This window comes from Rattus norvegicus, chromosome X (genome assembly GCF_036323735.1).
Source record: "Rattus norvegicus strain BN/NHsdMcwi chromosome X, GRCr8, whole genome shotgun sequence".
Taxonomy (NCBI): Eukaryota; Metazoa; Chordata; class Mammalia; order Rodentia; family Muridae; genus Rattus; species Rattus norvegicus.
Window position 1 is genome coordinate 12266160 of NC_086039.1, and position 14330 is coordinate 12280489.

At 37.3% G+C, this 14330-nt stretch overlaps 1 protein-coding gene across 12 annotated transcripts in view; it reads right to left on the reverse strand.

Annotated features, from left to right (window-relative positions):
- Positions 1-14330, reverse strand: part of Usp9x (ubiquitin specific peptidase 9, X-linked) — a 138148-nt gene that overhangs the window by 4527 nt on the left and 119291 nt on the right. For 8 of the 12 annotated variants that reach the window (XM_039099861.2, XM_063280116.1, XM_039099860.2 and 5 more), the window contains 11 exons: positions 12650-12791; positions 11082-11835; positions 10213-10336; positions 8991-9216; positions 8129-8258; positions 6071-6256; positions 5496-5716; positions 5320-5408; positions 2416-2572; positions 1762-2022; positions 955-1050 (listed from right to left, as the gene is read on the reverse strand). In XM_039099861.2, coding sequence (XP_038955789.1) covers positions 955-1050; positions 1762-2022; positions 2416-2572; positions 5320-5408; positions 5496-5716; positions 6071-6256; positions 8129-8258; positions 8991-9216; positions 10213-10336; positions 11082-11835; positions 12650-12791 — 2386 coding nt within the window. The remainder of the gene's footprint in view (positions 1-954; positions 1051-1761; positions 2023-2415; positions 2573-5319; positions 5409-5495; positions 5717-6070; positions 6257-8128; positions 8259-8990; positions 9217-10212; positions 10337-11081; positions 11836-12649; positions 12792-14330) is intronic. The other 4 variants (NM_001135923.2, XM_039099865.2, XM_039099864.2 and 1 more) reach the window with 1 other exon arrangement.

Below are 14330 nucleotides of genomic sequence, written 5' to 3' on the forward strand. Positions count from 1 at the left end.
AGCAGAAACATTTCTTTTACTTTTAGGACTTATAACATCAATTGAAAAGAGAAAAATCTTACAAGCAAATATAAACCTCGGAACCCTATAGTACACATGGCTGGGAGGTTAAGTATAAATCTTTGTCCAAAATGATTGCTTGAAGGAGCTATATTTCTCCTTCTATCATAATGATCTTAGGATATGAACTCAGGTGGGGCTTGTGTAGCAAGTGCCTTTACCCACTGACCCATTTTGTCAGCCCAGCTCCAAAAATTTAGGTGTAAGCCCAACAAATTAAAATACCCCATTACTGTTCTTCGCTGCCATACATTAGTTTTTGTTTTTGTTTTTTGTTTTTTTGGTTCTTTTTTTCGGAGCTGGGGACCGAACCCAGGGCCTTGCGCTTCCTAGGTAAGCACTCTAACCACTGAGCTAAATCCCCAGCCCCCATACATTAGTTTTTAGACTTTACTTGCAGACTTATTCTAACAAGAAATGTCATCATAATCCTTCAGACTAAGCAATGATTATCATTCTATACTGACAGTTTTACTCATTCTATACTAGTACAAGACATACCTATTTGGTAAGGGAACCATCTTCCTGGGGCAAATTCAAATTTGTACTATGACCCCACTCCAACCCATTCTTCTGTCACGCCCTCAAAGTTAGTCCAGAGTCATGGTAAAAAGCCTTCTTTTATAATCAAGCATGAAATTGGTTCTAGAGCAGTGGTTCTCAATAACTTTGCGAGTGTGTGTTAAATAACCTTTTTATAGGACCAACATCAGATATCCTGCATATTTCAGATTTACATTATGATTCATAACAGTACAAAATTACAGTTATGAAATAGCAATGAAAGTAATTTTATTGTTGGGGGCCACAACACAAGGAACTGTATTAAAGGGTTGCAGGTTTGAGGTTGAGAGCCACTGTAGAGGTTAACCCCACCATCTGACTCCTGTTTACCTGCTGATATTGAGATCCAGGGGAATGGGGGTATAATGGGGCATCTTCAGGTGGAGGTGATTCATGCTCATCTGGGGCATCTTGGTCATCTGGTTCCTAATTTTAAACAAAAAGAATTATGCAGGTAACATCAAGCTCACTGCTGATTTTTTTTTTAACTTAGTAACAACTCTTCAAAATTGTGATTATAACTTCTATATCTAAGGCTCAAGGCACCATCCCAAACATCAAAGGGGCAGAGGATTGTAAGAGCCAGGAGGATAGGAAGTCTGGTGTGAACTACATTGCCTAGAAATGTCAGAGAAAGTGTATCCATGCAATCTCAATAACATGGCTGCCTAAACAATGGGTATGTTAACATGGATTGAGGAAGCTTCATGAGTCTTCAACCTTAGACAAACAAGGAATGCTGAAAGCAGAAAAACTATATTCCCCAGGGTAGAGTTCCCCAATTGATTAGACCCAAGTTCGAGTTCCAACACCTACATGGCAGCTCAAAACAATCTGCTAAGTCCAGTTTCAAGGGATCCAATATTCTTTCTTTAGGCCGCAATGGGTGCCAGGCAGGCACATGGTGCACAGACAATATACTCATACACATAAAGATTTAAAAAACAATTAAAAATTCCTAATTTGGGTTCTTCTGGAAGTAATTTCTAAGGTCATACATAGCACAGTAATTTCTCTAGATGGATGCATTTTCATTAATACATACATCACTACATATTAAAGCAAACACCAGTCTGGCAACACTCTTAATAAACAACACTATCATTACTACACAGTCAGTGGCCTATAGAGAATTACTTTGCTTTCTTCCATTTCTATCTCTTGTAGACTTGTGGCTTTTTTTACCTCCTCAGGACAGAGTTCACAAGCTTTTGCAAGTGTCATCCTAGCGCTATGTGATCTCTCCAAGAAGTAGCCATTTGATGTTTCATTGCTTTGCACTGGAGGAGACCAGTTGTTGTAAGTGTACTGAGGATTGCCAGTGTATGGTCTTCTTTCGAGTTCATCTCCAAGCCACTCTACTGCCCAGGTCCATTTCCTTTTAAGATCTCCATTGCCCTTTAAAAGTAAATAAAATTATGTACATTTAAGAGGACTGGGAGTATATCAAAGATAACTTAAAATGGTAACCCCACAAACTGAGGATTCTCTTTTTTTTTTCCTTGAAATAGTCTTGCTATGTAACTCAGGTTATCTGGTAATTGTTATATAGCTCAGGCTGTTGTGAAATCTGTGGTTGTCCCTTCCAGTCTTAGTCTCAAATGCTGAGATTATAGATGTGAACCCCCTCCCCCAAACCTAGATTAAAATAGGATCTTAATGCCTTTTTTCTTTCTTATTCTTTGTCATGTTGGGGAATTGTACATTCTAGGTAAGCACTATATCACAGAGCTACAGGTTTAGCCTTTTAAAACGGGATCTTTGAACTCCGAAATAAGAAAACACCCTTACCTGCAGGATTTGGTAAGCCACAGGACAACTGCTAAAGAGGGCTACCATACATTTTATACATTGGTATGCTCTTTTTTGATAGTGATTCTTAGAACGCTGAATTGTGTCAAACAGCCCATCTCGGTCATCTGGAATTCCTTTAAGGGCATTATGAATTCTGAAAAACAATCAGATGGAAAATAAAACGTCTAAAAGTGAAAAGGAGCTAATAATTATTGAGTGCTCATTACATGCCACCCTGTAAAGTCTGTGGGTTCAGTTGTTTCATAACAGACAGTAAGTACTTTTATTAAACCTTTGAGCAGATGGAGAAATAGATAAAACAGCTTGCCTAGGATCAGACAGATGCTAACTAGTCTGACTCAAGTCTGTATCTTTACTAATTTTACTTGTTCAAATTGCTTTTGATATAAAGTTTAAATACATTTCCAGAAGCAAATTCAGGACTCAAGAGTAAAACAAACTTTAATAAAAAAGTTAACACAGATACTGTAGTTGAAAATAATTTGATTACAATCATTTGTCTTTTGTTTTTGAGACAGGGTTTCATTATGCAACCCAGAAACGTCTTGACCTCTCAATATGACTGCCTCAGCCTCCAAACTGCTGAGATCACATGCTTATGCATCATGCCTAGTGTCTTGTTTATTTTGTTAGCTAGTACCTGCCAATAAACAAAATATGACATAGACCTGTAAGCATAAGTATTATTGAGCAGTAAAAAGGAACATGCTGGATGTAAAGGATCATTGCAATTAATTAGACACAAAATGCTAAATGTTACATTTTGGCAAAATGATTATAAAAGGCAAACTTATAGAAGCAAGCAGATTAATGGTTGCCAGGGGCAACCCAGAGTGTCTAAATGGGTATAGGTTTCTTGCTGTTTGATCTAAGATATTGCATATAAACTCTACCTCTCAAATTTTGTGTTGGGGCTAGCCTAACCCACTTTAGATAAGTGCTTTGCCACCAAGTCATCCCAACCCTACCTTTACTTTTGCCAACTGATATGAACATTACTTTGCCATATCATACTTTATTCCCACTAATATCAACAGTTTTCCAAATATCATCTTTAGTCAGTACTATCTTTGTGTTGCTTCCTCATGTCTAACAATGCAGGATATGTGGAAGACATTATAAATTCTTAAGACCTATTTACCCAACTAAAAAAAACAAAAAAAGCTACACTGAGATCATTTTCAAACTTAAGTTAATCATAAGTTTTTACTGACTACTCGAGTTATATCTCACATTTAATCCAACCAATGTTTTCATCACATCATATGCTAAAACAGAATTTAGATGAATCTATGTCCTTCTACATAGCCTTCAATTCACATGGATCTGCCTGCCTCTGTCTTGGAATACTATGATTAAAGGTCTATATATGCTATAGAATCTTATGCTATTTTTAGAAGAAAAATACTAGAAGCTAGACTGTATTGTAATCATCTGGGAAGTATTAATGGTGACAGCTTAGAATATATTGGATTCAAGAAAACTGACTTTTTGCTTACTGTCTATTTTTATAACAGCAATGTGAAATAATGATAAAAAGGATAATTTCATACAAATTCATAAATTCTGGCATTTGTAATCCATTCTAGACTAAAATTCATATTTAAAAATATTCTATTATTTTATATGTAGAAGTGTTTTTCCTGCATGTACATATATGACTGGTGGGTGCCTTAGGAGTCAGGAGAGTGCCAGATCCCAGAGAACTGCAGTTATTGAAGATTTTGAGCCATTATGTGGTATTGGGGAACCAAACCTGGTCAACTATAAGAACAAGTATTTTTAAATGGCCGAGTCATCTCTATAGCCCCTAGAATAGATAAAAATCAGTACTTAACACTCCTTAATCACAGCACTTGAGAGGGAGATACAGGCAGATCTCTGTGAGGTCTGCCTGGTCTACAGAGTGAGTTTCAGCATAGCTTTGGATATACAGCAAAACAAACAACCCCCCCCCAAAACCCCAAGTACTTTAACATGCTTTGTTAACTATCTGTGACCATGTGTAAAACAGCAAATAATTCAAGTTGCCCAGAACTCCTGCTTTCCTAGCAGAGGTTGAATAATGTGACTGTCTTGTTTCAGTTTCAAAACTATCAAAAAGTCCTCTTTTGCTGTTATAATTGGCCTTCATGTATAGCACTGAAGCACTGTCTAGTGTTATCTTACAGAAAGTGTACACTAGAGAAGCTCACATTAGTTGAGAAGATACTAAAAAACAAAACCACCAAACCCCTGACTCCCCCCTCAAACCAACCAACAAAGCCCATCACCACCACCAAAACAAAACCAAAATATCCCAAACACATGGCGTGCATGCCTGTGCGTGAGTCTGTGTCTGTGTGTTTGTGTGGTGTGGGCTCACACACACAGCTGGAGGAAACTGGTTTTCTCCTTCAACCATATGGGATTAATTCAGCTGAGCCACCTTAAAACAAGGTCTTGTTGCAGCCATGGCTGGCCTCAAACTTAAGAGATCTAATTGCCTCTATCTCCTAAGTATTGGGATTAAAACCACATCTAAGAACTATCATTAAATAACTACAGATTATGTTATGAGGTTAGTTCTAAAACTAATGTAATCTAAACCTAAAACAATCTTTGGATTTATTAATAAATTCACATGTATACAAAAAGTCTATTGCTAGTTTCCTTTAATTAAAAAACAATTCAGTTGAATGTTAATATATTATGTATGAAACCTGGGCAACGAGAAAAAAAAACCTAACAAAATTTGGAGAACTTGGTGGTCACTTCTGTCTTGAGTTTTTTCCTATAACACTGATGTTTTATTTTGTTTTAATGTGGTGGTAGTCAATTTCAATTATATGTAACACCTGAGAATAAGTCTAATTAGCCCAATAATAAAAAAGTACCCACCTGTGAGTCTGCCAGGAGTCTTCAATCAGTAAGATTTGTAAAAGCAGATCCAAATAGGGCCGGAGTTCGTAAGTATAGGAATACGCAACCTAGAAATATGTAAGACACAGTGAATAATGTATAAATGGGTAACAAATCAAGTCACAGAGATTTAACAACGGTTATGTTTTCTTAACCTGCCAAAGAAGTTCACTCAGGACAGTAGATGAGAACTGAGGATTCTCCCAGCAGCAAAAGCGAAGCAATTTGACGGTCTCATCAGAGTTACTGCAGTCTTCAATAATTTTCTTCACATAACTTGTTCTCACAAATAAAATGTCTACCACATTTTGTTGAATTGGCATTATAGGTTGTGATAAATTAGGATCACCAAAAGGATTTGGAAGAGAAGGATTACCTACAATACAGATTTGTCAATGAACAACCAATACGTTTCTCCATAAGAACAATGTAAACTTCTCAGAACATAGCCTATCAATGTGTTTTAGAAAAAATGAGCTGTAGGTCAAGCTTTCTAAGCATAACAAAGAAAAGTAGTACTGTGTATTATAATGACTAGATATCCTAACAATTTTTTTTTTACTTTAACCCAGTAGCAAGCAGAAAAAGGTCCATTAACAGGACTGCAGACATTGTAAAATGTTGCAAGAGTTCATACCCTTACTTTGTATTTAAGTGTCTTCAGAACCATATTTAATCTAGTTCTAGATATGACCCAGAGTACTCAAAACTAGTGCCAAGAATAGATTACCATTGATTGAAGACTGCATTCTTGAAGAGACATTGCAACAGCGGATTAACTGTGACACTACGGAGTATAATTTGCCTAATTCAGCATACTGATATTTAATTGGAGGACCAGGACCTTCATCTAAGGACACAAGCATAAAGGTAGCAGGTACACTCAGTTTGAGCAGCTGTGTTTTCTCTGCCACTCCTGCAGTGAAACAGAGACAGAAAACAGGGAAGGAAGACATTAGGATGGAGAGAACTTTGTGAACAAAAAGGGCAGTTATTAAAAATATTTATCCACCACCCGCTCACTCTTTTCATGTATACATGTATTCAATGATGTGCATGCCCATGGAGAACCAAAGTTGATGCTGAGAATCTTCCTAAAACCCCCCTCCACCTTCTCCTCTGTGGCAGGAATTTCTCAAATCCAGAGCTTGCAGATAAGAGTTCACCTTACTAGTCAGCTTGCTCTGTGGATCTTGTCTCAACCTTTTCAGGCTGGAATTGCAGGCAGATCATCATATCCTACTCATCATTTACATGAGGTCTGAGGATTTGAACTCTCTCTTGTACAGCAAGCACTTCGGCTGAACCATTCTTTCTAGCTCAGGTAGATCACCCTCCCCAACCCCCCGAGATAGGGTCTCTACAAATCACTACTATAGATCAGGCCAGTCTCAGATTTAAAGATCTACTTGCTTCTGTCTCCCAAAGAGCTGGGATTAAATTAAAGGTGTTAGCCACCAAGCCTAACCCTTGTCTATCACTTTAAGAACATATCACTTTTACTTGGATTCAGAATTATTTAACCAGCTAAGAAACTTACCCATTTAGCAGTTTCAATATAGCCTGGAAAAGCTAAAATCTAGATGTGAACTACACTATAGCCCCTATTAGAAGACTCCTACTAGAAGTGAGAAACAGGGTTCTGGGATACAGTGTCGGCTAAACATTACAACCAACCCTGGAGACAAATGAGAAGTAAAGTGGGCCACAAATCAGTAAGTGCTGCTTAGGCATGCAACTCAAATTTCAATGTAAAAAGTTTTGTTTTTAACTTTAAAGGAAGTTATTAAAAAATTCTCTAAGCTTCTGAACCAATTCTGAATATGGCTGAATGTAATTATTACTTATAGAATCTGTCAATAGTTATCTTATTAGCAATTTTTATAATTTCTTCTACCATAGTAAATTTATCTCCTGTCCATGCTAATTAAAATAAATAACAAAGTAAGAATTATTTGCTGCTTTTTTTGAGGCAGGGATTTCTATGTAACCCTGGCTGTCCTGGAACTCTTATCTATAGATCAAGCTAGCATTGAACTCATAGAGAGCTGTCTGCCTCCCTAGTACTGAAATTAAAGGTTTATCCCCATCCCTTGATGCTGAAAAAAATCCCATGTTCATGCTAGACAAGTATTCTCCCCCAATCCAATCTTTTGCAACAAAATAAAACAGTAGAAACAATTTGTGCATGATATTTAGGTCCAGTTATAGTAGTAACTAAACAGAAATGAGCAGGTAGTATTAGAAAGAGCAAGCTACTTTGAGAAGAAAAGCAGCATGGCAATTTAAGTCAATTCTTATTTTTAAAAACCTTTAGTGATGCTGGAAATCAAACCTGGGGTTAGTATGAGCTAAGCAAATGCTCTCCTATACCCCTGGCAGTAATTGAATGAACATGTTTTCTCCAATTTTATTTTACTTCAATTGTTTTCAGACCTTATTTCAAAACTGATGACTCACAGTAAAAACATGGCTTCTTTGCAATAAGTGTGGTTATTCTGATTCAGCTAGTGAATTGCATGAAGCCTGGGAATGAGTATGTTAATAAAGCAGATGCAGTATCATTGCTTTTGGAAGCAAAAGACAACAGAATCTCACTTGTATTTACCACGGTATTATGTACAAAATTATGAAGTGCACAGGGGTTCGGGGTATTCTGTATTTAGAGATGGTTTGATATAAAGAAAAAAGAAAAAGGAAAACAAATCCTATTTCATCATTGGACCTTCTGAATGACTATCATTTAATATAATACTTTAACAGAAATTATGAAAACCTCAATTCTTACCTAAATTGGCATACATTACAAACAAGTTGAAATACTGCTGTAAATGACGTCCATGCTCTGAAACCTCCCTCCTCAAGAGATTTAGTACTGCTCTTAGTAGGTGGTCACTCAAACTTAAGTTATCATAAGCCTGTAAAGGAGAAAACACTAGCTGATTCTTAACAAGGTACAAAGACAATTTTATGTGTATGTTGAACACAGAATACTTTCCTGGAAGGACTGATGACATGAATTCTACTCACCCTGCTTACCAGCACTAGACTGATCCAAGGACTTGTGTATGTTAATACTAGAGAAGAGCTTTGCCACTGAGCTTATCTACCAAGATCTTATTATTGAAGAAAGCATCTCAACTAAGTTGGCCAGAGCTTCTCTAGCCTTACCTTCCTAAGCAGCTGGAATTATGGGTCTGTACCACAAACTATTGCAGCACCACACCCAGCTTTTGAGAATTCATTATAGATTTCACTTTGAAGCAACTAAAATCAAAAATGTTTATTAAAAAGCCACCAAAAATAAATGTTATAAAAATCCCATATGGAAACACTACTTTGTATGGTAATTAAAAAACAGGCTGGATAAAAAAAACTCTATCTTCAGAAGATAATTCCCTTTTGTGCTGGTGATGATGGAAACTGGAGCCTTGTATATTTTAGGAATGTTCTCTACCACCTAACCACAACCCAGCCCAATCCACATGTTTTTAAAAGGCAAATAATCACTTGCTTTTTATCTTGTAACTTCAATGGAACTCAGGTTATCAGTCTAGGTCTGATAATGTGTGATAAACATAAGAACCACATTCAGTTTTCTCACTTTAACTTCAGGAAAGTATATATTTTGTAAAGAAAGGTATAATTACCTGACTAGAAGGTCCAGGAGATGCAAAAGGTGAAGGACAAGGCCCATCTTGTAAGGAAAAGTGTGCAATGAAAACTATAAGTTTAGCAAATGCACCTCTCACTTCTGCACTAGGGCATTCCAAAAGGTACTCAGAGAATCGATTTGAAACATTAAAAAGCACATTGTGAGCAAACCAAAACCGCACATTCTTGCTGTGACGGAGGAGAATACACAATGCATCATACCTAAAACAAAACAAAGCACAACTATCAGACTATCAATTCAGTTCACTTTTCCTATAGTAAAGGGATGGAGACTTGGATCAAAACAAACAAACAAAAAAAGCAAGTATCTTTTTTCACTGGAGAGAACAGCAGTAGTGACGACTTCTAGTATTATCATTAAAATGACTGATATGAGCTAGGTGTGGTGGTGCATGTCTATATCCTCCACGCAGATCTGAGTTTAAGGCTAGTCTGGTTTTACGGAGAGTTCCAGGCCAGCCAGGTCTGTTTTCACAGAGAAACCCTGTGTGTGTGTGTTAGGGTAGGGTGGAGTGGAGGTTGGGGGGCAGAAGAGTGGTGACTACTATATGGACTGGTCTAATCTCATGGAATTATAAAATAGGCAAAAGCTTGTATTTGTCATTAAAAATCCATTACTACCCAGAGGTGTTAGCATATACCTTTAATCCCAGAATTTAGGAGTCTTAGTTCGAAGCCAGCTTGGTCTACAGAGCGAGTTTCAGAACACTGAGTGCTGCACAGAGTAACCTTGTCTTAAAAAATAACAAAATAACTTCTTTCCTTAACTGTAGTCATTCTCTCTACCATGTGGGTTTCAAACTCTGTTTTGTCAAGGTTTGGTGGCAAGAGCTTTCACCCACTGAGGTATCTCACTGGCCCCAAGTAAATTAACAATGGTTAAAAAGGCATTAAAGGGTTGGGGGTTTAGCTCAGAGGTAGAGCGCTTGCCAAGCAAGCCCAAGGCCCTGAGTTCAGTCCTCAGCTGGTGGTGGTGGGGGTTTAAAAAAAAGGCATTATAATGGCCTCTATACTTATTTTTACCTTTTGAATTCATGCCAACTATTTTAATATGACTTCTTATTACTATCATTTTTTTTTAAAAATTCTGCCTCTTAAGTTTGAATAATAGTCTTATGGTTCTGAAAAAAAAAACCAGAGAGCACTCTACAAAAACTACCACCAAACGTAAACAGGAAACAAAACAAAACAAGGTACCAATCACTGGCGGATCCTCGGACTATTTTCTTTGTGTGAAATCCTGTAGTAAAAAGGAACCTAGCAGCAAGCTGAATACTAATCATAGTGATTTCTTCTGCTTCAGGAGACAGGTGATCTTGCCCTAAAGAAAAAAAAAAAACATGCACATATTTAAAAAAAAAAATGTCTGTTCAAGCCCCGTTTTCAAATAAGTTTGTATATTGCATTCTCAATTTGTTAAAACACTTCTTAGATTACTTATGAAATTATTATTCCTGATTTTAGAACCAAATACAATGCTTTATACTAATGTATTAAACAAAAAATTTGCTTTAACAAAAACTTGTCTCCAGACAGTATACTTAATACTCAAACACAAATCATCTTTATTTATTTATTTATTTATTTTTTAAAAGATTTATTTAATCCACATATGAGTACACTGTAGCTGTCTTCAGATACACCAGAAGAGGGCATCAGATCCCATTACAGATGGTTGTGAGTCATCATGTGGTTCGTAGCTGGGAATTGAACTCAGGACCTCTGGAAGAGCAGTCAGTACCCTTAACTGCTGAGCCATCTCTCCAGCCCCCACAAATCATCTTAAATGTAACTTTAGCCAAAAGTTACAAAATGGACTTGCATCCATTTAAAATGAAAATGTTGATTTTATATACTTAAATGGGGCGTGGTGACACACGCCTTTAATTCTAGAACTTGGGAGGCAGAGACAGGCAGATCTGAGTTCTAGGACAGCCAGGGGACAGAGAAACATTAAAAAAAAAAAAGCCCAAACCAAATAAACACACACATGCACACATGGCTATGCCTACTAATAAATCTTAGAAATAAGAATTTGTTATAAGAAGCTAACTCTTGACACTTACCTGGTGGAGGGTTTAAATAAACACCATTACATGTAAGTAGCTTTTTCATAAACTGAAAATATTCCAAACTGTACTGCATTCGGTTATGCATGAATTGGACATTCTGCTTCCGCACACTTCTTTCAATGGCCGATGGCATAACAATCTGATGGGGCCTTGTGGTGATAGCAATCTCTGATATGTATCTTATCACCTCATCATCATGATCTATCGTATCCATTCTTTCATAAAAAAGTATATATGCATTCCACCACCTTTTCTGCCGCCTGTACGACATGCGCTTCATCATGTGATCAAACACTTCTCCCATGTACTCGCCACCAAAACACTGGTTTTTCATTTCTTCATCATCATCCATTTTACACTCTGTTACATCTCCATCATCAAATTTATACCAACGATTTTTTTCACCATCTCCTCCATTCCTCTGAATGATGTAAGAATAGTAATGTCCCCCACTTGCTTGACCACTGTGTACAAGCACACCCACAAGTCTGTATTTTGTGCTTCCGGCTTTTTCGCTTTCAGACTGCTCATTCTGTTGTATCAGCTGACTTTCTGGGTTGACATTATCTCCCTCTAGTTTAGCAACACCTGCAACTGTGTACGGCTCCATGTCTAACTCTCGAGGAAACTCAAAGTAATCATTGAACTTGATTGCACATTCTCTTTCCCAGTCATAATCGAATCGTTTTAGTTGGATAGCAAGAACAGGAGGCAACTTTTTAATTAGCAAGCGCTTTACAGTATCAACCTAAAATCAATAGAGAAAATTAATAGATATAATCTATTGCAAAAAGCAAACCAAAATCTAAGCAAACACCACCACCCCCAAATCAGAAAGTTAACCCAGGAAGTCACTCATGTTAGGCAAGCACTCATCCTTTAGCTCTATCTCCAATTCTCTTTTGCTCAGGCTGGCTTTCAACTTGCTCTGTGGCCCAGACAGGCCTTGAATGTATGATCTTCTTGCCTCAGTTACAGGCTTGTGCCATCAAGACCACCAGATCAAGTAAACTTTTTGTCTTGGATTTTTTTTATCTTGGGATGGGGGGGGTCTTATGTTATAGTTGCAGTTGGCTTCAGATTACTGCACTATGACACTTAGGTAAGCCTGAACCTGATACTTGAGTTTTTCTTGTGTAGTTGTAAATCACTACATGTAGCTCTTCAAGTAAATGATTTTGTGTATAAGTGTACCACATGTATGCTTGTGGCTGAGGAGGTCAGACAAGGGCGTTAAGATTCTGTGAAACTGGAACCATAGATGACTACAAGCTGCCATGTTGGTGTTTGAAACCAAATCCAAGTCCTCTACAAAAGTGGTAAGCACTTTTCATGGCTGAGCTCTTTCTCCAGCCTCTTAACACAACTAGGGAGATGTAGGAGACTATCTCAAACAAACAAAATAAATAAAACAAAGAAAACACCATCACCGACACCTCCAATTCATTAATGATAATGTATACACATATACACATACCCCTAAAGAAAACTGTTTTTCTTCACCAGAAACTATTGACTACCCATAGCTCCTCAGAAGTATTATAGTAACAGATAATTCATACCTTTTTATTGCATTTTTCACAATGATAAGCATTTGCCCCTTCTAGTAAATCTCCTTTGACATACTGTTCCAAAGAATCAAGAAGATTTTGGTGGTTTCTAATGTCTACATTCAGAGTCGTAAAAGATTCTTCACATTCATACCTAAAAAGATATCATTTAAGAAGTTATCAGAAAAGGATTCACTGTTCAGTTCTCTAAACACTTCATTACTTAAATATTTAATGAAACTAAATTTGTAATCCTTAAACTATGCAATCTCTAAGGTTATGCAATGTTACCAGTACTGACGGCATTTCCTGGTTGTTCAGACTGTGCTGGTCACTACATTAGGTTGATTACATGCTGTCCTTTGCCTTCATGACAAATTTGCTTGAGAACTATCACCACCCACGCTTGAGTGCAGTGGGAATTAAGACAGGCCAGCTGGAGGAGGCAGAGGCAGGCAAATCTCTGAGTTCAAGTTCAGCCTGTTTTAGTTCCAGGATAGTCCAGGGATACATAGAGAGAACCTATCTTGGAAAAACAAACAAAAAAACCAACCAAACAAAAAGACAGGGCTATTTGAGCTTAAGCATTTGAGCCTACCATGTTATTTTCAGGTATGATTTGTTTTGATAGTAATTCTGGGCCTCTACAGCAAGTACTCAATTCTGCCATTATAGCAGGAGTAGTTAAGTACGTATATACAGAGTGAGCAGGTTCTAATAAAACTTTATAGAAACAGGTAACTTGCTAGATAAGGCTCATGATTTAGAGGTTTTTTGACCACTACTCTGGCAAATAAAGTTCTGGAGTAGTAGACTGCTGTTTTAAAATTTTAAGTGAAAATTATTTTAAAAAATGTATTATTTATATAGTGTGCGTGGCTGCATGCACATGCTATTACATACAAAATGCATGTGAGAGGACAACTTTGTGAAGTTGGTTCTCTTTTTCCATAGTTTGTTAACTTGAGCCTCTACGTGCCTTTACCAGCTGAAACATCTCACTGCCCCCAATTAGAAAAATATTTGTTATTGTTAAAATTTACGTGTTAAGTTTGTGTGTCTGCCATGTGTTGCATGCCCATTGATGCTAGATAAGGGTATTGGATCCCCTGGAGTTTGAGTTGTGGGTCCTGGGAACTAAAAACTTGGGTTCTCTGGAGAGCAGCGAGAGCAGCAAGAGCAGCAAGAGCTTGTAACTGCTGAGCTCCAGTTTATTTTATGTTATTAAAAAATGTATGTGCCAGCATGTATGTCTATGTACAGTGTGCATGCTCAGTGTCCAAAGAAGCCATGAGGAGGTATCTTCATGTAGATGCTGGGAATTGAACCTGGGTCTTCTATAAGAACAGCCAGTTCTTGGTATGAATCTTTTCTTTTCTTTTTTTCGGAGCTGGGGACCGAACCCAGGGCCTTGCATTTGCTAGGCAAGCGCTCTACCACTGAGCTAAATCCCAAACCCAGAACAGCCAGTTCTTAAACAAGCTGGATCTCCAGCACCTCCAATTTTTAAAATCACAGAGTAACACATTTCCTTATAGCACTGAAATAGAACGTTGGTGTGATTTGACAGTCAGTAATGCATATTTAATATTTTATACAGAGAAAATTAATATAGATTGTTTCCCCTTAAGTTTTATATGTATACATACCTTAAAAATGTTGATAATAGGTGTGTGTGTAAAAGATGGCAATA